Genomic DNA, 22500 nt, shown 5'->3' with positions numbered 1-22500 from the left:
GCATGTATAATATATATGCATAAATAATATATATTTGTGTATATATATACATATATATGTGTGTGTGTATATATATATATACATATATATATATGTATGTATATATACATATATATATATTTCATATTTATATATATATAAATCGTGCACACATATACACACATACGTTTGAGCATATATATATATATATATATATATATATATATATATATATATATATATATATATATATATATATATACATATATATATATATGTATGTATGTATGTATGTGTGTGTATATATAAGTCAGTAAATAGTGGGGTTGTGTTAATATATATATACATTCGTATACATGCATATATGAATTATATTTAAAGCTTAAATTACATACATTGTTACTTTTAGTTTCACGTTTTACCTGTTTTCAAGCAATCAATGAAATAAATGAAACGATTTTACATTTATATACGGAGTTAATAATTATGAAAATTGCTGAATAAGCATGTTAGCAATATGGGAAGCCTTTGATCTCGTTGGAACTTTATTGTATAAAGCTATCAGTCATTTACTAGTTCGCCTTTTCGGTACATGCCGACAAAAATAACATCAACTATAGAAAACGTATGTTGCTTTCAGCATGTGAATGAATCTATCACGCAATTATTCGATTTATTAGCCGTCAGGTGATTTAAAAGAATTTGTTGAATATTTTCATTTTATGGCAACAAAATGATGAGTTCTGAACCTATTTTGAAGATGGACCCTTTAAGAAACAACAGTCACTTTTACTTTTCTCCGACAAGCAAATATCACAACTTTTGTTGCCCTATTACAAAAAATATCTGAACGAAATAGTCAGTTGCAATGTATGCAATTTAAGTTAAAAATATAGCATATAATGTACTCAGCTGCATTATAGTATGTTCTTTAAATTCCTCAATTATTTATACCGATATGCACCTTATTCTTATGTACATATCCCTGTCTGTCTAGCTATCTGTCTGTCTGTCTCATCTTTCTATGTATGTATGTACGTACGTATGTATGTACGTACGTATGTATGTACGTACGTATGTATGTACGTATGTATGTATGTATGTATGTAGTGACGCTCAGTCACTATTAGTGACAATTGAATTTTTCGTTTTTGGTTTTATATTGCGTCTAGCCATCTTAATTATTTTATAATTTTCGCATTACCATTTTGCTGAATCAGCCATTGATGCTTATTGTAAACTCTGTACACTGACAGGTAAGATTTATTTTAACTATCAGCAATGGACGAGTACTACTGATGAGCTTTAATCGCCTTGCCAATTTAGTACCCTCGCTCGCTGTGAGGCGGTGGACTCCCCTGTCGGTACATAGACTCATGCTATGTTTGTGGCTATAAGGATCTTTGACTCTTGTTTCTAGCAAAGTAGGTGCTACTCGGCACCCTCAGTCACTATTAGTGACCACTGAATTTTTCCTTTTTGGTTTTATATTGCCTCCAGCCACCTTTATTATATATATACAGTGGCTCCTCGGTTTTCGAACAGTTCTGATCGCGTATAAATCATGCTTTATATATAGAGATAGATAGATATAGATATATATATAAACCACGATTTATTCTTGATCTGAGGCGTTCGTTAACCGAGGTACTACTGTATTAAATGAATATGAGAAAGACAGAAGATAAAGTACGATTTACTCGCGATCATCATCATCATCTTCATCATCATCATCATCATCATCATCATCATCATTGTCGGTTTTGTTACTGTTGTTATCACCTTCCTCCATCTTTTTTTAATAAACTAATTAATAACAACACAGTATCCTTCTTCAAGAAAATATGTTTTTTACTCATCCTTTATGAAGAGATTGTGTTGAGACAGGGAACAACGCCATTACAGTCTGTGATCTATCTGGCGTAAATATTTTACGCAATGGCGGTAAATTTTCATTTGCTTATCAATATATCTATCGCTCTCCTGTCGGCATCTCCTACAAAGTCCTACGCCTACATTAATTTCAAAGACCTTTCTTTTCACTGTAGCAAATCTGTTTTATTTTCAAGCGAAATTTTACTTTGATTATTATACAGATTTGATAATAAAAATAATAAAATTAAGACATCTTAGATAAACTCGGAAGTGAAGTGTTAATGACGTTCCTGATGTCTATGCCTTTTTATGGCAATACGCGCGCAGTACACGCTCGTACGCCATCTTTTCAACCATCAAATTATGTTTTGTGTGTTTCTTATTTTTATTCGTTGTTTGTTTGTTTCGTTGGTTAACTGCATGAGTACCCACTCTGTTATTGCAGAAACTATTAAAGTTAGGAAATCAATTATTATTATTATTATTATTATTATTATTATTATTAGCTTGTCGAAATGTTGCCGTAATTAAGTATGTTATTAAAATATTATGTACGTAGTCCGTCGCTATTCAATGTGATATATGTTGAGCAAGATAAAGGTTAAATGAAAATAAAAATAAAAAAACAAACAAACAAAAAAAAAAAGAAAATACAAACAAACAAAGATACATGAAAAGCGAAATACTTTTTAAATGCATCCACGTAAATAGATAGACTGCAACAGGAGACTCACTCTCCCGCTCCATAACTTGGTAGATGTGTTCGTTAGAGGTGTATATTACATTGAAATACTGACCACCTGGGTCAAAGAAGCGAACTTCTTGACCAGCGTACAGCTATGATTACATAGGCAATTGGTAACATGGCAAAGTGTATCAATGATTACGCATAGGTGTGTCACCTCTGTGTAATAAGAGTAGATATTCATGTCGATTGGCTGGTTGGATGGATGGATGGTTGGTTGGTTTCGCCAGGTCACGTTTTATACCGTATAGAGGAGAGAGAGGAAGTAGAGGGAAGATAGATAGATAGATAGATAGATAGATAGATAGAAAGGGAGAAAGAGTTAACACGGGATATATAGGACGAGTGCACAAACTAAGCTTGGTGGTGGGCAATGAGTGATGGAATGCTACACAAACTGAAACAAAGAGAAAAAGAATCGTAAAATCAAAGCAGCGAATGAGAAATATGTCTGACTGGCACTCTGTCGGTTAAAACGACATGGGTTCCAGTTGATCCGCTCAACGGAACAACCTGCTCATAAAATTAGCATGCAAGTGGTTGAATACTCCACAGACAGGCATACCTTTGTTCTCAAAGATAATCAGCGTGACACAAAAAGTAACAAAGCTGGCCCTTTGAATTACTCCAAAGTGGAGTGACTTCCCCTCGGAAATACTAATTAGACACAATGTGTGTCGTTAGCTAGGTGGAAGAGATGTCTTCCTGGGTCTATAAACGTCAGTAGCACTTCCCTGTATTGGACGCCACACTTGATTGGCAATTATATGTTACGATATATATATATATATATATATATATATATATATATATATATATATAATGCATACATGCATACACACATATATATGTGAGAGTGTGTATGTGTGCATGTGTGTGTGATTATCATCGAAAGCGACAAAACTCCATCTAGGGTGAGATTCGAAGGTGATTTGGCTGCTTTTTCCTGCAGGCTGATCGTTCGCGTAAAAAAGTTCGCTCTGTTGCCTTGTTGTCATTGTTGCTGTTGTTGTTATTGTTATTTTTGGTGGTTTATTTTTTGTTTTATTTATTATTAATGTATTTTTTTATTATTGCATATTAATGTCCTGTGCGTTTCTATTTCCCGCTAGATGGCAGCAGAAGCCGAGGACAACGACAATGCTTCGGAACAAAAGCGTCAGCATGGCAAACGGGTGCGCTATGGAGAAATTGTTCAAGTTGGTATTTTCATTCTTATTCCATTAACTTTTGCCTTTTCTGTTATTCCTATATTCTTCTGCTTGTTTCACCCATTAGTCTGCGGCCATGCTGGGGCACGGCCTTGAAGAATTTTAGTCGAACAAATCAACCCCAGAACATTTTTCTTTACTGAAGCCTGATACCTTTTCTATCGCTCTCTTTTGCTGAAGTGCTAAGTTACGGTGATATAAACGCACCAACACCGGTTGTCAAGCGGGGACACACACACACATATACGTATATTCCTACATACATACATATATACATTATATGTGTGTGTGTGTGTGTATTACTTTTTTACTTTCATCGGTGTCAACCCAAGGCTGCAGGCCATGCTGGAGCAACGCTGTTTTGAGAGCCTCCTCTGATATGTGACATTTGATGAATAAGCGCGTTCTGATGTCGCTGCTCTTATTTGGGCCTCCAGCCGTGAGGTAGGTTCATCTGGGACTCTCGACAGGAAGAGATCCAGTTTTCTTAGGAAAACACCCACATCTACTTGTGCAGGTCTACTTATCTTTGTTCAAGCCGAAAGCACCGTAGCGCGAATTTTCTCGATAGAAGGATGGATAGCAAAATTCATTATGTCACGAGTAAGTTAGATATTTCAACACATTAACATGTCAGGTTTTACTTTTTTTTATATGAAATAGTGCATCAGTATATGTATACTTCATCTATTTGTGTGTTTGCATAAGACATTTTACTGCATCAAGAAGTTAAAAAATTTTTTGAAACAGCTGTAAAGAATTACTCACCAAAGTTTATATTTTCTCCCTCCGTCATATATATATATATATGTTTTTTTGTTTATGTAACATCTATAAATAATTTAATGCCATTTATAGGTACTTGCCAATCTTTTATATATATGAATGTATGTATTATGCATTTATGTATGCGTGTATAGGTTGAGAGAAAGTGGGAAAGAGAGGTCATATAACTGTAATTTTACATTTATCCCCAATTCCTACTATCATCACGACCTAATTTTTGGCTATTATGTTTATATATATATATATATATATATATATATATATATTTATCTCATTTCTTTTTGCTTCTTTTCCGATTATTCATTTCAGCTGAAGCATCGCTTCACCAGCAAATACTTACACATGTGTACCACACAGACAAGCCAGCATGACAAGAACAATATGATGGTATGTAGAGGCGTTGCCAATCCCTTATATACACACATACACACATACACACGTTAAGTGCATGAGTGTAATTACGTGACCGTATGTATTCATGTTATGGAATTAAAATATGCTTATTTAAACATGTAATGATAGTTATTCGTGTTACGGAATCTTCTATATCTTTCACCTTTTTACTTGTTTCAGTCATTAGACTGCGGCCATGGTGGGGCACCGCCTCGAAGAAGGTTTAGTCGAAGCCTGATACTTATTCTGTCTATTTTGCCAAACTGTTATGTTACGGGGACATAAACACACCGGTTGTCAAATGGTGATGGTGGTGGTTGTAGGACAAATACAGACACAAAGACACACACGCATATATATATATATATATATATATATATATATATATATATATATATATATATATATATGTATATGTATATAAAATGTAAACCTTGGCGGAATTTGAACTCGGGATGTAAAGACAGATGCTGCAATGCAATTTTCCCAGCATGTTAACAATTCTGACAGCTCACCGCATTAAGCTTGCAAATAATAACGGTTTCAAATTTTGGCACAAGGACAGCAATTTCGGGTAAGAGGGTAAGCCGATTACATCGACCCCAGTTAGCCGACTACATCAACTGGTATTTATTTTATCGATTCCGAGAGAATGAAAGGCAAAGTCGACCACGGCGGAATTTGAACTCAGACGGGCGAAATGCCGCTAAGAATTTTGTCCGGTGTGCTAACGATTCAGCCAGCTCAATTTAAGAGCTACATGCAGCTAGCAAAGCTATTATGTGCGGCTTCTGAAATAATATTGAGTTTCAGAGCTATACTTCGCAAAACAAGTTTAACATCCGACCAGAATTAAGTGCGAAAATGGAAACGAAATGAAAGCTTTCAACAAGTGGAGATTAAGCAAATATTCTTTAGTCAGTAAACCACTGTAATGTATACGCCTATATATATATATATACACAACATTTACGAACAGTAACATACATGCATATATATATATATATATATATATATATATATATATATATATATATATATATATATATATATATTGCCCGGTGTGCTAACGTTTCTGCCAGCTCGCCGCCCTACCTGTATTTATGCAAGGTGTGTATGAAAAGTCTTGAGCCTCAAAAAAAACAAAACATGGTGCAAGACTACTGATGTAGGTACAAGACTTCAATACACTCCTTGTATACTGACTTCAGATTTTGACACGAGGCCAGCAATTTAGGTGAAGGAGCACTAGTCAATTATATTGATGCCTGTGCTCAACTGGTATTTATTTTATCGACCTCGAAAGCACAAAATGTAAAGTCGATCTCAGCGGAATTTGAACTCAGGACATAAAGATTCTGCTACCTCGCTGCCTTACATTTCAAAATAACAATAATACAAAATAATAATCCTTCCTAGTAAAGGCACAAAGCCAGTAATTTAGGTGAAGGGAGACTAGTCGATTACAGTGACCGCAGTATTCCACTGGTACTTAATATATCGACCCCGAAAGGGTATAAGGCAAAAATCAACCTCGGCGGAATTTGAACTCAGAACAGAGCGTCGGACGAAATACCGCTAAGCATTTCGTCCGGCGTGCTAACGATTCTGCCAGCTCACCGCTTTAATAATACGAAATAATAATTCGAATTATATCTCTCTTCTTTTGGTAAAATATATTCCGAATTTTGATTTATTTTCAGATTTCATTAAACGAGTTCAACGCCAAGAATGCACAGTTCCGTATTTTGCCCAGATACAAAGTGAAGTCAGAAGGGGAAGTGGTAAGCTGATGTAAAACACCTCATATTCATATTGATAATAGTCTTCCTGCAAGCATACTTCTTGTTTGGTCCGGTTCTATTCTACTGATTTTTCCTAATCATTGACGAGTTAACTAAAGACTTGTGTGGATGTTCAAACTGCTAAAATAGACGCTGTTTTCTTTGCAAGAGGAAAGATAAATCTAGTTCAAGAAGCATACACACACACACACACACACACACACACACACACACACACACACGCGCGCTCACACACACACATGCAGTGAATACAGAAAAAGTAATTGGTATCTTAAACTTTCTATAATATACACGCGTTTCCGCAAGTGGATTGTCATTATAATGCAAGTTGGTTGGTCTATTACGAAATAGGATCCTCTAACTTCCTCGGTATTACCAGTAAATACAACGTGTGCTAGAAGGTACACTTGTGTGTGCATATGTTTTTGTGCATTCATACATGCATAAAATACGTATTTATGGAAGATTAGCGATATAAAAATGTTCTTATATGACCGTATGTTTTGATATGTATTGTTTATATGCGTATAATGTTTCGAGATACTATTGTTGTTGTAGGTGCAACTATTTGACCAAATTGTATTTGAAAGTGTTAAATCCCCAGGACATTTCTTCCATACCAGTGAAAAGTTCCAGATAGACTGCAATTTTGAAGGGTAAGAAAACGTCTTTATTTCCATAGAATTGTGATATTTATTTTGGTTTAAACAAAAAAAAAAACAGAATTAGAAGAGACAATATAACTACAAGTCTAGAATAGAAAATAACAGACTGTGCCGTATCGTTCATAAATAGTTCCAGAATCGTCACCAATGCAACGCAAAAACTAGAACATAATCATCCATAACGCACTCTCACTAAACAAGACGGCTGAAATAATGTCATGTTGCAGACACAAAAACAAATTCACCTTTGGGCACTGGTCCGACTACCTCTAACCCCATTCTTGCCCCCACACACTCATATTAAAAGTGGTAACCACATGTATTGAACTACAAATAACCAACCCAAATCAAACATAATTCTCCACATATATTTATATATAAAGACAAACTAAAAGCAATCTTTGGCCATAGCGCGCGTACATACACACGAAGACACAGATATTGAACCATATTTATTGCTCTAAAAGATTAAAACAAGCCTTTAACAAAACATACGCAAATACATGAAACTATTTATAATGCAAACCACTTGACTATGACCAAAAACAAATTCAAAACTTCACATTAGTAATCCCACCCGTAAGATATCACCAACACCAATATGTGATACCCTTAATTTTCCAATAAAAGAAACAAATTTCATTTAGCTTCACAGACAAATTCAATAAGTAACACCACATTACTTCTCATAAAGAAGACATTCAATTCTTCGATCATAGCGAAAACAAAATTCGACATACATTAGCAAAAGTCACTCAACCATGAAACTCCGTTTACAATATGTGATACTCTTAACCGGCCTCTTCTGTAAATGCATGTCTTTAACAGATAAATTCAAAAAGAAACATCACAGTAAATAGCGATACAAATAGATTAAACAGCAAAAAATATGGCCACCTATGCATAGTCCGCACCAACAAAATATAAACCCCAAAAATCTTTAAACTCACCAAAGCAAAATTCATATCAGTAAAATTAATCCAACACAAATGTTAATATCTTGAAACGGAATATTAACCACACTTGCACAGCCTTCTAATCAATGTAACAAACTTGGCCAAAAGAAATAAATAAATAAACAACGTTATTAACAGATAAATGCAAACATTGAACGACTCAATATTTGAAACAACAAAACTCAATACGCACCATCTGATTCAAATAAAGTATAGACAAATCCACAGAAAGCAACTATTGAATAGACAGAAATATAATAGCCAATCAACGGGCGGGAAACTGAAGACAATGAGCAGACACAAACTAGAATTCTACATCCACACATACGCAGTGAGATGTAAGCCATCGCAGTGGATGTAATAGTTCTCACCAGAAGATTGCATCGGAGTGAAACTCGACTCGCGTGATAAACATTCAGTGCAAGTTTAAGTAAAGTACATACTCTACAATATGCATTGAGTACTCCACCTTCATTGGTTCGACACAATTTAGTGTTTGTATATGTGTGTGGTGTATGTATGCATGTATGTATATGTATATGTATTTATAAATATGCTTGTGTGTAAAATCACGATATATTTTGTTGTTTGGTGCTCAACCATTTCTGCCTATCCACACCTACCTACCTACCATTCCTCGCCACCTTCATTCCTCCATAACTGTCATAAATTTCCTTCTTGTTGATTTTACTAATACTTCCACTTATTATTTTCCACAGTTCAGAACTAAATCTGGGAGTGGAAAAATCTAGTTTCACACTTGTTGGCTGCTACAGAGAGGATCTGGAAGACAATAGATTTGTTCGGGTGAGTTGTTTTGATTATCTGTTTGATATATATTTTGAAGAAGGAGATGGATGTGACTGGTTCGTCATCAGAAAAAAATATAAAGAGTGTAAGTTAGAAAAAAGAGGTTGACAGAAAGAGAAAACGAAACCAGACCAGCGATGGGATTAAGGCCCAAGTGGGAATGTGATTCTAAGGGAGAGTTAAAAGCTAGGAGGTGTGAGATGTGCGTGTACAGAGGAGTGTATCTGCATTTTAAGATTGTAGTTGAAGTTGTGTGCACGTTGTTTACATGTATGTGTGTGTGTGTGTGTGTGTGTGTTTGTTTGTTAGTACGTATACAGCATGCACGAGTCGTCAGTAATTACTCAGGGCAGGCAGTTGGTGACCTTTATGTAGTAAAATGCATAAAATATAAGCGAAACAGGCGTGCGGCTTAGTTGAAGGCAGATTTACTTCTGCCTTTACAGCTCGTAAAGAAAACGTTGTTGTAGGAATGTACGCAGCACATTTGCTACATCAGTATTATGCGTGCTGAGATTGAAAAGCAAGGACGAATTATGCCTACCTAATCTATACAAAATAAAACATTTTGCATTTTATACATAGTAGTCAGAGTAACCTTCATGATTTTGAGTTAGGTGCATATTTTGCCATGAACGGAAAATATTGCTATCGATCTATTTTATCCAAGGTAGGCAGTGCCTACCTTGCCTACCGAGGCAGCACGTTTCTGATATACATAGAGGTGAGTGATTTTTATACTTCGATAGTCAACAGATTCCACCGCAGCCGTGATTTTGTCTATCAATTCAAAATTGAAAATCAATTTTTTGAAATATGGTTAGAATGAAACAAGAGGCTAATGATAGCTAGTAAGGTGAAACTTCGAAGTCACTCTCAACCTTTACTTTCTAATAATTAGTAACTATATGCTCTACTAAAAAGTACTTAATATTTTTATCTATAACTTGACATAAAACATATTCATATATATGAGTGTGTGTATACTTTTCTATCTATATATGTGTGTATATGTATATTTGTATGCATATAGATGTGGGTATGTGTATGTATGTGCACGCATATTTGTATATGCGTACTACACATGCGCATATGTATCTTTCTAGCTACATGAGCATATACATGTGTTTTTATGCATATACATATAAGTACGGATTATGAGATCAAATGTGTATAAAATATGGAAAACTGCAAAGTATACAATGTTAGTTATCCACTAACTTCATTTCTAACATTCAGGGCAACCATACATTATGCATACATTATGGATTCGATAGAATACTGTAGAAGAAATTTATATTAAAATTTCCTTATTAAAAAAATAGCTTGTTTTAATGTTTTATTTTCCGTATTTTTTCTCTGTTTTTACTCTTATCAAATTCTCAAATTCAAGGGAGGATCTGTGATTCGGTTATTTCACAAAGAACTGGAAGCTTATCTTGTTGCTGAAGGTCTGTTTGACGAAATCATCACCGAAAACGGTAAGCCAATTATACATACATACATACATACATACATACATACATACATACATACATACATACATACATACATATAAAATATATATATATATATATATATATATATATAAACATATGTGTATTCACATATATACACACAAACGAGATTAGAGTAATGTTGAGAAGTTTAGAAGGTATGTTGAAGTAGTCTATGTAAGAAGAAAGTTTCAGGCGATATATGAAGTCGCAAAACATCAAAATAGAAAATGAATTAAGATAATTATTCATTTTTAACGAAAGAATACATAAAGTTGTTTAGACTAATGTGAGAGATATTCAAGAATTTACTGACAGGTTTAGTCTGCAGCACGGAGATAAGACGAAAATTCGACGACAGCAGTGCTGCTGAAAGAATATCTGTGGTCGTGTAATGTTAGACGAAAGAAAGTGGACAACCAATTCGATATGATAAGATGAAGATGAAAAATTTAAAAAAAAACATCTAATCTCCTTTGCGTTCCTAATATCTCCTCATCTCCTCGCCCTCTATCTATTTTAATCCACATATAAGTATGCATACGTATTAATGACCTGCAGGGACTCCGTATTTCGTTATACAATCATAATCTACTACAAAGTATATAAAACACTTTATTTCATAAGTCAATATTCTTTTCTACTTTAGGCACAAGGCCCGAATTTTGGGGAGGGGACCAGTCGATTAGATCGATCCCAGTATGCAAATAGTACTTAATTTATCGAACCCGAAAGGATGAAAGGCAAATTTGAACTCAGAACGTAAAGACAGACGAAATACCGCTAAGCATTTCGCCCGGCGTGCTAACGTTTCTGCCAGCTCGCCGCCCTTTTTATAAATCAATATTGTGTTCTGCTGTGTCAGTAGTGTTATTAAACAATTTGTTAAGTTTATCTCTACAGATTTTCTATAGAAATGAGTTCGTGGATGGTTAATGAGTTGAATGGGTGCTGAGGAAGAAGCAAAATACTCCTGAAATATGGTATATGCATCCATTACCCATTTTTCATTTTCGATCACATTGTTGTTTACATTAAGCTTACTCAGACATGAAATGTCATAACAAAACCAGAGATGGTTATAATTTGTTTAGAAAATCTATAGAGATAAACTTAACGTACTCATTCTTGTTATTTTCACTTCTCTCATCAATGTTTGCGTTTCTATACTTACTCTGCAGTTCATTTTCGTATTCGGGTCATGGATCAGCACCACCCAAAGACTATGTCACCATCAACTTCCGGAAACACATATTGGCAGATAGAATCTGAGTCGAGCATATTGGATGGTAAGTGAATGTCTTCGGAACGTTAATTTTAAGTACTAGATATGAAAGTAGTACACTTCGATTAAATTGTTTTCATACGCATGTGTTGGGCGTGTGAGTGTGGCTGTATGTAATAAAGGCCGATATATATCCAGGTATGTCTGTGTATATCTGTGTACATATGTGTGCGTTTGTGTGAATATACGTTTGTGTGAATGTATGTTTGTGTTATTGTACTCTACTCATATTTATTTGTTTGTTTGTTTGTTTCCTTTTTCCTTTCAAATAATAGGTGAAGTATTAAACTGGGAGCAGCAGATTCGCCTGCGACATTTGGCCACTCGCCAATATCTGTGTATAAACTCCAAGTCCGAGGTATCTTTGACCACTGACCAAACCGATCCACGCACTGTGTTCCGGCTACATTCAGTTTTGAAGGTGAGATCATTTAGAATTTTCATTCCCTTGTGCAACAAATCTTACAACTAATCTATCGAGCAGCAGCAGAAGTTTTGATATAAATAAATTGTATTACAACGAAGATGAAGATATTCATTCTTAATATGTTTATTGCTGTTGTATTTTGCCTTTGAAGAATTCTTTCTTCTCTTAGAAGATGTGTATAGGCAATATACACGATTTATTGACGTAAGGGGACTTTGGGACACCGGCGTTTCAACATGATTGTGTCTCTTCAAAGTTACCACTGGATGGATAAATCTTAACAAATATTGCTGTCCTTGTTGATAGGATTCAACAAACAAATTGCTTGATGATCCGCGTTTCTGATTCAAGATAATTTATCATGTGCACTCAGATCATGATCCTTTATCATGTGCACGTTGCTGATTCATCATCATTTATCATGTGCACGCAGGAGAGCGAGAATCATAAATGATGATGTACCTGTTCATTCCTAATATGAATGTGTTAAACATTGTTGTATTACATCTTCAAAAAACACCTTCTTTCAAACAATGTGTGCTGAAGACACTCAATACATTGATGTAGGATGTGCTTTGGAGTCAATGGATGTGAACAACAATGGTTGTTGTTGGACCATCCTTGTTTGAACTCAGAACGTAGCAACAGACGAAATGTCGCTAAGCAATTTTCCCGGCATGCTAACGATTCTGTCAGCTCACCGCCTTAATAATAATAATAACAATTTCATTCTAGGAGAGGAATCAAATTCAATTCGAAAGTTACGCAAGGATTGAACACATGCTGACAGGTTACTGGCTCCACGCTCTGAAAGGTAAGGAAATACAGCATGATGCAGTAATTTTTACTTTCCTTCTTTTCTCTTTCTCTCTCTCTATCAGCGTCTCTCTCTCTCTCTCTCTCTCTTTCTCTCTCTCTCTCTCTCTCTCTCTCTCTCTCTGCCTGTACCTGTCTGCATTTATTCATCCCTCATTCAATTTTATTCTGTTTGCTCGCATTCGATATTTACATTTACATCTCTCTCTCTCACTTATTCTCTCTCTCCCTCTCTATCTATCTATCTATCTATCTATCTATCTATCTATCTATCTATCTATCTATCTATCTATCTATCTATCTGTCTGTCTAATACAGTGTTTATCTGTCTATATATCTATCTGTCTTTTCTGCTCTTTCACCCTTTTGACATATATATACACATATATATATATATATATATATATATATATATATATATATATATATATATATGTATATATAGGCGGATACATGTAAAACTTTGTAAGCATCAATTGGTGATGGCCGCACTTGAACGGTTAATTTCCCTCCTCAGTCCTTTGTCGACGTAGCCCCACACCAGCTTTTTGCCGGTGCTGGTCATTATATTTATTCTAAGATAAACCCAGAAAGATGTTTTCCTCAACTATTTTGGATTCTTCTATTTCAGACGAAGATTATGAACGGCATTCATTTGAAGAAGGCAATGGAAAATCCATGAGTGGATTACGATGGGACGGAGCATCAACTCGGAAGGTAAAAAGAACCGAAACTATGATGTGTGCGTGTGTGCGTATGTGTCTATGTACGATGTATTATACATCACATATAATGCATATATCACAAACATACATATATACGTTTACATATATATATATATATATATATATATATATACATATACATATATATATATATATATATATATATATATATATATATATATTCGTGTGTGTATATATATATATATATATATACATTCGTGTATATATATATATATATATATATATATATATAGTCAATCCAAACATGACCAAGTAAGAAAAAACACGAAAAAACAACAACGCGAGGACGTGGAATAAGTACAGTGTTATTGGACGCTCAAGAAAGAAACGAAAGAGGATTTCACGTTTCGAGCGGAGCTCTTCATTAAAAATATAGAAAAAGTCCAAAGAAGGGAAGACGGACATATATGTATTATTTATTATTATTATTATTTAATTGGACGCCACACATCCATTTCCAAGTAACTTTATATATATATATGTGTGTGTGTGTGTGTGTGTGTGTGTGTGTGTGTGTGTGTGTGTGTGTGTGTGTGTGTGTGTGTGTAAGGGCAAATGCGTTTTAAATTTACGACAGCTGTTTCGGCAATAATAAAACTTTACCGAAACATCAAATTTTATACGGCATCTGTGTTTACTTTCTGCATCTCCGTCATGCCAATGACCAACCGCAGAGTCGGATCTACGGTTTAAATTAGTTTTGGTACATTTATATCCGCAATATCCATTCCTAACAACATCTGATGTATTCTATCTTGCTGACCAGGCTGACCATGAACTCTGTGTTATCGTACCTACCCAGTCCGGCGTCCTACGTGTTAATGTGCCTCGTTTCTATTGAATCCTTATAGTCATTATATATATGCATGTATTTACCATTCTACAAGCTGTTCTGAGATTCCTCTAATTCTTCTTGAAATTTTTCCCATTTCAGGTATCTTCGTCGAATGAAAGCCAGTATGACGATGCCTACACTCTACAATACGTGGATGATGAGGCTATCAAAGATTTTAATTTTGTTGCCGGCATGGTGCCATTCCTTTATAATTTGGTCAACCGTGTAAGTACCAATTAGGTGTATAAATCGCAAAAATAAGGGCAAATTCATCGATTTAAATCGATTCAGTTATTTATTCGCTTATGGATTATCCTATCCTCCCTGTCTATCGACCTATCTCTCAGTCTGTCTTCCTGTCGATCATTTCATCTGTCTATTATTCCATGTTTTAATGCTTATATTTGTTTTTCTCTTATTGTATTCTTTGAAGCATGAACTACATTTGAATGCAAGAATAACACACGGTATCATTGCTGTAAGTATTTACATTCACAATTCATCTCACTCTTTTTCATTTAACTCTCTTTCAATCTCTTTCCGCCTCTTTCTTTCTCTTTTTTCTTCTCTTCTCATCTCTTTCTTTTTATTGATTGTGCAAAATCACATGGGAAAATATAGTACAAATCTGAGACAGGAAATTCCAATTATCTATCTATCTATCTATCTATCTATCTATCTATCTATCTATCTATCTATCTATTTGTCCGTCTGTCTGTCTGTTTGTCTTATGGAAACAATCATGTCATGTAATTGAGATCAAAGACATAGCTTTTCTTTTGGACTTAAGTATCGAAGCTGATCGAACTATTCAGGCTAATATACCAGATATTGTGGCTAAAAATCGTATTAACAAAATATGTTTGCTCATAAATACATCAATCCGAGAGAAATGCACCACTTCTCTGAAAATTTTTGAAAAATGAAGTAAATACAATCGTCTTGAAATAGAATTCTCAAAAATGTGGCTTCTTAGAACGACATCTGTACTAGTGGTTACTGGAAGTTTGGGAAATATATCAAACGGTACTCTTAAATACTGGAGTCAAATACCAGAAAATCCAGAATTATCAGAACTTCAAAAATTGCTCTCATGATTACAGTTCGAATTATATATATATAAAAAAAACGGTTTCAACGTGAGAATGTGTGTGTCTTCAAAGATCTTTAAAGGTCGTAAATATCGCATTCATAGGCGCAGGAGTTGCAATGTGGTAAGAAGATTTGCTTGTCAGTTGTTTGACCCTAACCAGTTGAGCATGTCCCTTAGTGGCTGACGATATGTGCATCTCTGATCACGAGCAAAAGTAGTGGGGGAGCATCATAGCCATGTGTTGACAGGAATTCTTTGGGGTTTGAATAATTCACTTTTGGAAACATGGGTGTTTTGCTCAACATCCTTAAACAACCCTTATTCAGGGACCTTTTGAGCGGGATGGGCGACTCGACCTGGAAAAATTCTAACTGGGCCTCACCTTCAAGGTCATGCATTGTTTAACTTGATGTGAGATCACCACGTCGCGCACATATGGTTGTGATGCATGTGCCTGGTGTACCCTTATCAAATGGGTAGTCATGATGGGCATACTGGGCTTCGTATATGATGATGAGGAGGAGGAGGAGGGGAGGAGAGCTAGGATACTTAGGAAGGATTTTGGCATCTAAGGTTAAAAGTTGTAGTTCGATGTTAAGAATTTTTCTTTCCCAACGGAATAAATCTATTGTGCATATATGAATTAATAATAATAATAATAATAATAATAATAATAATAATAATAGAGCAAGTGTCTCCGCTGTGCCGCACCTGCAATAGAGTGGATGAAATTATTGCCCATATCACGAATGAATTCCCTAGACTTGCCCAAAACCACTAAAAGTTGTGGCGACACGATCAGGTAGCGAAAATGTTTCATTAGAAACTGTGCGAAAAGTGGGGGCTAGAGAGGCCAGCCGGGGTATGAGCACAAACTGCAGAGAGTGGCGGAGTCGAAGAATAGCAAACTCCTCTGGGATTTCCCAATCCAAACAGGTCAGGTGCTAGAGCATAACAGATCGGACCTGGTGTGTTGGACAACGTGTACCACATATGCTATATAGTTGACGTTGCATGCCCCTTAGACCCATGAATACTCAATAAGGAAGGCAAAACGATAGATAAATACAGCCCTCTTAAGTACGAAATAGCCTGGCTATGGAAAATGAAGAAGGTGAAAATAGTGCCAATTATTGTTGGGTCCGTGGGAAGAGTATCAGAAGGCATCAATGGGAATATAAGGGAAATTGGAATAGAGTGTCCAGTAGAACTGTTACAAAAGGTTTGCTTCCTTGGCACGGTCAGAATAATCAGGGAAGTATTAGATATTTGAAAAGAATCGATAGCCTGGTACCGTAGGCTGCAGGTAGCAAGCCCTCTACGCATGTAAGACTCCGGAAGCTCCAATAAAACCTGTGATAAAGAGTTGCGAACTTTGCAACTAAACGTTCCATGCAAGAATCGGCCTCATTAGTCATCGGAGGCATAAACACGGACAGAGGGAAAGAAGTGGTCAAGAAAAAAGACCAAATAAATTATCGGACACGCGATAAAACGCTGAAGACAACAATTATCCGTGCAATCTGATTATCGGTGCAATACAATTATCAATTTAATACCAATAAAAAAGTTTGATGTCATTATGCGCTAGACAGTGTTTTTATGCCCAGAGATAATATTATCACCTTAACGTTATCTATATTACAGGGGATGAAGGAGTTGAAGGCGTTTATCATTCCGGATGGGCGACCGGACAAAAATCGACAGAAACTGATGAGAAATTTGAGAGTAAGTCTTTTTTATTTTAATATCAAAACATACATACATACATGTATACACACACATATGCACGCACCCACACAGACATGTATGTATGTATGTATGTATGTATGTATGTATGTATGTATGTATGTATGTATGTATGTATGTATGTATGTGTGTACAATGGTGTGTGTGCGTGTGTGTGTATCCATGTTCGCTCGCTTTTTCCAGCAGCTTCTCGCAGCTGAAGCCACCAAGAGTGAACAATATTATCGTTAAAGGTGTGAAATTGTAAAGATCTTTTGGTTGATAAATGACAAGGAATTCTGTGTGAATTTTCCATTTGTTCCTTTGTTGCGTTTCTGTTCAAATTTTGGAACCTACGTAACGCTACGCATGCTTCTTATTTTTTTGCTCATATATATAACAAGAATAGTAATCGCAGTGACTGCGCTATTGTCCGATGATGGCTTTGCTGGAAGAATCTTGCTATGTATGTGTGTGCGTGTGTGTGTGTGTGTGTGTGGTTAGAGACTTTGGAAGAGAAACTGTTCTTGGAATGGTCTTGTGGTATAGTGTTCTGGGTTGTTGCAGAGAGCCTGGCTCAAACAGAGAAGTTCTTGTAATACATGTAGTACAGGTAGTACTTGTTTCCTGGGGGTGTTTTAAATATAAAGAGAAAAAGCAATTTTGAATGATCCAAAAGCGCGTCTGTTGTTGCAGCATATTATTTGCGTTAGACATATTGAAGACACTAAAGAGTAATTTGTGTATTTGATCCCCGTTCATGTAGGTGATCGATCTGTTAGTAAAGATACTGCAACTGCCACTACAAGGAGCAGAAGATGAAAGTTATATGATTCGGATCTTCAAAGAAGCCTATGACGTGTTACATGCTTACATGATTGGAAGAAGCAGGAAGAACGCTTTGTATTTTGCTAAATACATCGATTTTTTCCAAACACAGTTCTCGCAGAAAGTAAGTAAATCATTGAGATACGAGAACATTCGTCCTTCTGCACCTCCTCCCGCTCATTTACGTTACTTTCCGAAATGCTTCTTAAACCTTAAGCTTTCTTCTTGTCTCTTTTTGTCCTTGAATTCGCTTTTTTTTCTTTAGATACGATGACATCCGTTTTTCGACAACTCTTCCCGTTTCTTTACGCTACTTTCCGTCATGCTTCGTAAGCCCCCAAAGTCTTTTCTCGTCTCTAATATCTCTCTCTCTCTCTCTCTTCTTCTTTGTTTCTCTCTCTCTCTCTCTCTCTCTCTCTCTCTCTCTCTTTCCTTACACCAATTATCTTCTTACGCCTTTCCCCGCTGATTAACGTGACATTCTGTTATGCTTCGTAAACCACAAAGTCTCTCTCTCTCTCTCTCTCTCTCTCTATCTCTCTCTCTCTCTCTCTATCTCTCTCTCTCTCTCTCTCTCTCTCTCTCTCTCTCTCTCTCTCTCTCTCTCCCACACACACACACACACACACACACTCTCTTTCTTTCTCTTTCGTCTCTATCTTTTTCAGTCTTACCCCAGATTTTTAAAAGATTATTTCGATGCGGGAAGATTTATCTTTCTACGCCTCCTCTCACTTTTTTTTACACTTCTTTGTGTTTCTTTCGGTCATACTTCGTAAGCCTATTCTCCTCACTCTCTCTCTCTCTCTCTCTCACCTCTTTTTTCTTTTTTTTCTTTGCACTTCTTTTTATTTCATTTAAAACAAGTTCGTCTTTTTCCGCCTTTTCTCGCTCCTTGCGTAACTTTCGCTCATGCTTCTCAAGTCTCTGCCAGCTCACCGCCTTAACATTTTAGAATAACCTTTTCTACTCTAGGCACAAGGCCTGAAATTTGGGGGTAGTTGACTAGTTGATTACATTGACCCCCCCCCCCTCAATGTTTCGCTGGTACGTAATTTATCGACCCCGAAAGGATAAAAAGCAAAGTCGACCTCGGTGGAATTTGAACTCAGAACGTAGCGACAGACGAAATACCGCTAAGCATTTCGCCCAGCGTCCTAACGATTCTGTCGGCTCCTCGCCGCCCTCAGACATTTTAGAATAACGTTATCGTTCAGCAAAAGCTTCTGACCCTCAAAATGCTTTTGAGATTACGGACGGATTACAAGGACAAGAGATTAACGTAGAGTGCGAGCCATACTGTTTTAGTGGTTGCTGTTGTTGTTGTTGTTACTACTGCTTTTGTAATGTTTCTTTTTTTCTTCTACTTCTTCCAGGGGTGGTATCGGTCTGAATGTTGCCCAGATGATTGTGGAACTCATCAGAGACAAACGAAAGATTGTGGATCGAATCGGGCATTCAAACATTGAACTGTTCATCAATCTGTTGAGGGAGAATCCGGTAAGGCTATGAATTTATTCAGTTCTGTATTTAAGAGATGAGGAACTATTTACATTATTTACATTTGATAGATATTTGTCCTCATCTTGTTTGTTGTTAAAACAATATTTCAGCTGATTTGAACCTGGGTTCTCATTCCTAAGGTATTTTTTCGATGTTGTTATTATTATTATTATTATTATTTATTCAGGTTACTGCCTGGAATCGAACTCGGAAATTGGGGGTTAGTAGCCCGCGCTCTTAACCACTACACCATATGCCCATGGGCATATAATAATAATAATAATAATAATAATAATAATAATAATAATAATAATAATAACAACAACAACAACATTGAAAAATACCTTATGAATGAGAACCCAGGTTCGAAATTTCCCCCCAAGACACCTGAAGAAGGCTGAAGGGTATATCAGCTGAAACGTTGTGTTAATAACAGACAAGATGAGGGCAAATATCCGTCAAATGTAAATAATGTAAATAATGTATGAATTTATTGTTGTTTCTGTTGGTTATGATACTGAAACAAACGCTGTAAACGGTTTAATAATAGATCTCTCTCTCTCACTCGCTCTCTCACTCACTCTCACTCACTCTCTCTCTCTCTCTCTCTCTCTCTCTCTCTCTCTCTTTCTCTCTTTTCTCTCTTTCTCTCTCCTCTCTTCTCTCTCTCTCTCTCTCTCTTCTCTCTCTCTCTCTCTCTCTCTCTCTCTCTCTCTCTCTCTCTCACCCTCTCTCAATACAGAGTGTTCGGGCTAAATTTCGACAGTTTGCATAAAAGGAAAACGAATCAGATCCCATTCAAAAATAAAATTATCTTAAAAAGTCAAAACATTTAACCAAATTATGGACAGGGAGATAACAGTTTGCTCAAAGTAGCCTCCTTCAGCTTCCACCAAAGGCCTCCAGGTGGCTCTGGAACCTGGCGCATACGTTCCATCGCTGTGTCCCCTGAGAAGATCTTCGAACGCTTTGATCTTGGCCACTAGTCCAGTCTTTGTGTTGCTAGGGAGAACAGTCCGTGCCTTCCTCAACAGCGCTTCACACATAGTGTTCCTTGGAATTACAATCGGGAGAATTAAGGGGGAAGAAGTTGGGTCTGCTGAAGTTGTAGAAATTCTCCGACAACCATTTCTGAAACTTTCCGTAGATATGGGCTAGGATCTGAACCCTGCGCCTCAATACACACACACACACACACACACACACACACACACACACACACACACACACACACACACACACACACACACACATATATATGTAAACATACATACATGCACACATATATATCCATTTTCCAATCTATTATAATTTATTGAACGCCGAAGATGGACAGATATTATATCAAATCCCTTCCAGTACAGGTTATCACAAGTAATTAGTTATAAAACTAGATATTTATCATCTGTTGGTTTTCCAGGTGTTGTTATTAGTTTCGAAATGAAACTTTGTACAGTCGACATTTCTCATCTATGAATTTCTCTAGGTGTGATCTTTTAACCCATTAAGTCCCACTGTCCTATAAATAGGACACTAAATGAGAACATTGAATAAGCTATATCACATCGTCTCAGTGTCCTATTTATAGGACACCGAGTATTTCCATTTCTATTTGAAGTAAAGGTATTTTAATAATTATTTTTTTCATTTTAACCTATTTTGAATCTTCCATAAAAAAAATTTTAAAGTAATATTCAGAAATTTTAGTACTCTGAGACTTAATGGATTAATAATCGTTTCTCATTCTTCGTTTCAGAATTACCGATTTCTGGATTTGCTGCAGGTTCTGTGTGTTTGTAATGATGTTGCCATTCCTAACAACCAGAGTTACATTGTCCAACAATGGCTTGCGAACATACAAGGTAAGGTTCACCAACAAACAATTGATATGCGAATATTCTTATCAACTGTCAGTGGGAAGGGATGACCCGAAGTTAAGGAATTTGGCTTACTTACTCAAGGTTAAGGATTTGTGGGGACTAGGGGCCACCGATGGGATCTCTGCATGCTCGCTCGATCTGCTAAAAATAACAGCCACATCTTCCTTAAAAAGAAAAAAGCACCCACCCGTTTTTTTTTTATGTAGAAAGGCTGGTTTTACAAAAGGACGAAATGGCCACCAGAAGTAGAATGCCTTTTATCGGAGATCTACTCGATCTGACGGTTGGACTAGGGCTAAACAGTAACAGCACAAAGCTGGATCATTTCTCTTAGACCGGAACCTACAACGGATGTTGCAGCGGTTTTCACAATAAAACATCGAAAGCTATTTTCTTCAAATAATAGAATACCTCTAACCTATTACACACACACACACACACACACGCACACACACACACACACACTAACACACACCAGTCGTTGTTATTCTTGTTGTTCCTGCTCTTGTCTATATCCATATCGTCCTTGATCGAGAAGACCAAGGTATTCCAGGGCGTGACTATCGCTTCTGGCTAGTTTTTTCATACATAATCCATCTGGGAGTATACTGTCTTGTGTAACTTTCCACTTTTGAAGG

General features: G+C 36.1%; 1 protein-coding gene across 1 annotated transcript in view; it reads left to right on the top strand.

Moving 5' to 3' along the window:
* The window catches only part of LOC106873492 (inositol 1,4,5-trisphosphate-gated calcium channel ITPR3), a 230153-nt gene that overhangs the window by 134046 nt on the left and 73607 nt on the right, over positions 1-22500 (top strand). Inside the window, exons 5-20 of the mRNA XM_089338464.1 lie at positions 3712-3798; positions 4906-4983; positions 6693-6773; positions 7353-7450; positions 9135-9222; positions 10619-10706; positions 11903-12010; positions 12282-12427; positions 13169-13247; positions 13881-13966; positions 14930-15055; positions 15264-15308; positions 17571-17651; positions 18418-18602; positions 19856-19979; positions 21739-21849. Coding sequence (XP_089194590.1) covers positions 3712-3798; positions 4906-4983; positions 6693-6773; positions 7353-7450; positions 9135-9222; positions 10619-10706; positions 11903-12010; positions 12282-12427; positions 13169-13247; positions 13881-13966; positions 14930-15055; positions 15264-15308; positions 17571-17651; positions 18418-18602; positions 19856-19979; positions 21739-21849 — 1611 coding nt within the window. The remainder of the gene's footprint in view (positions 1-3711; positions 3799-4905; positions 4984-6692; positions 6774-7352; positions 7451-9134; positions 9223-10618; positions 10707-11902; positions 12011-12281; positions 12428-13168; positions 13248-13880; positions 13967-14929; positions 15056-15263; positions 15309-17570; positions 17652-18417; positions 18603-19855; positions 19980-21738; positions 21850-22500) is intronic.

This window comes from Octopus bimaculoides, chromosome 20 (genome assembly GCF_046866305.1).
Source record: "Octopus bimaculoides isolate indiv1 chromosome 20, ASM4686630v1, whole genome shotgun sequence".
Classification (NCBI taxonomy): domain Eukaryota; kingdom Metazoa; phylum Mollusca; class Cephalopoda; order Octopoda; family Octopodidae; genus Octopus; species Octopus bimaculoides.
This window is presented reverse-complemented; position numbering and strand designations above follow the sequence as displayed.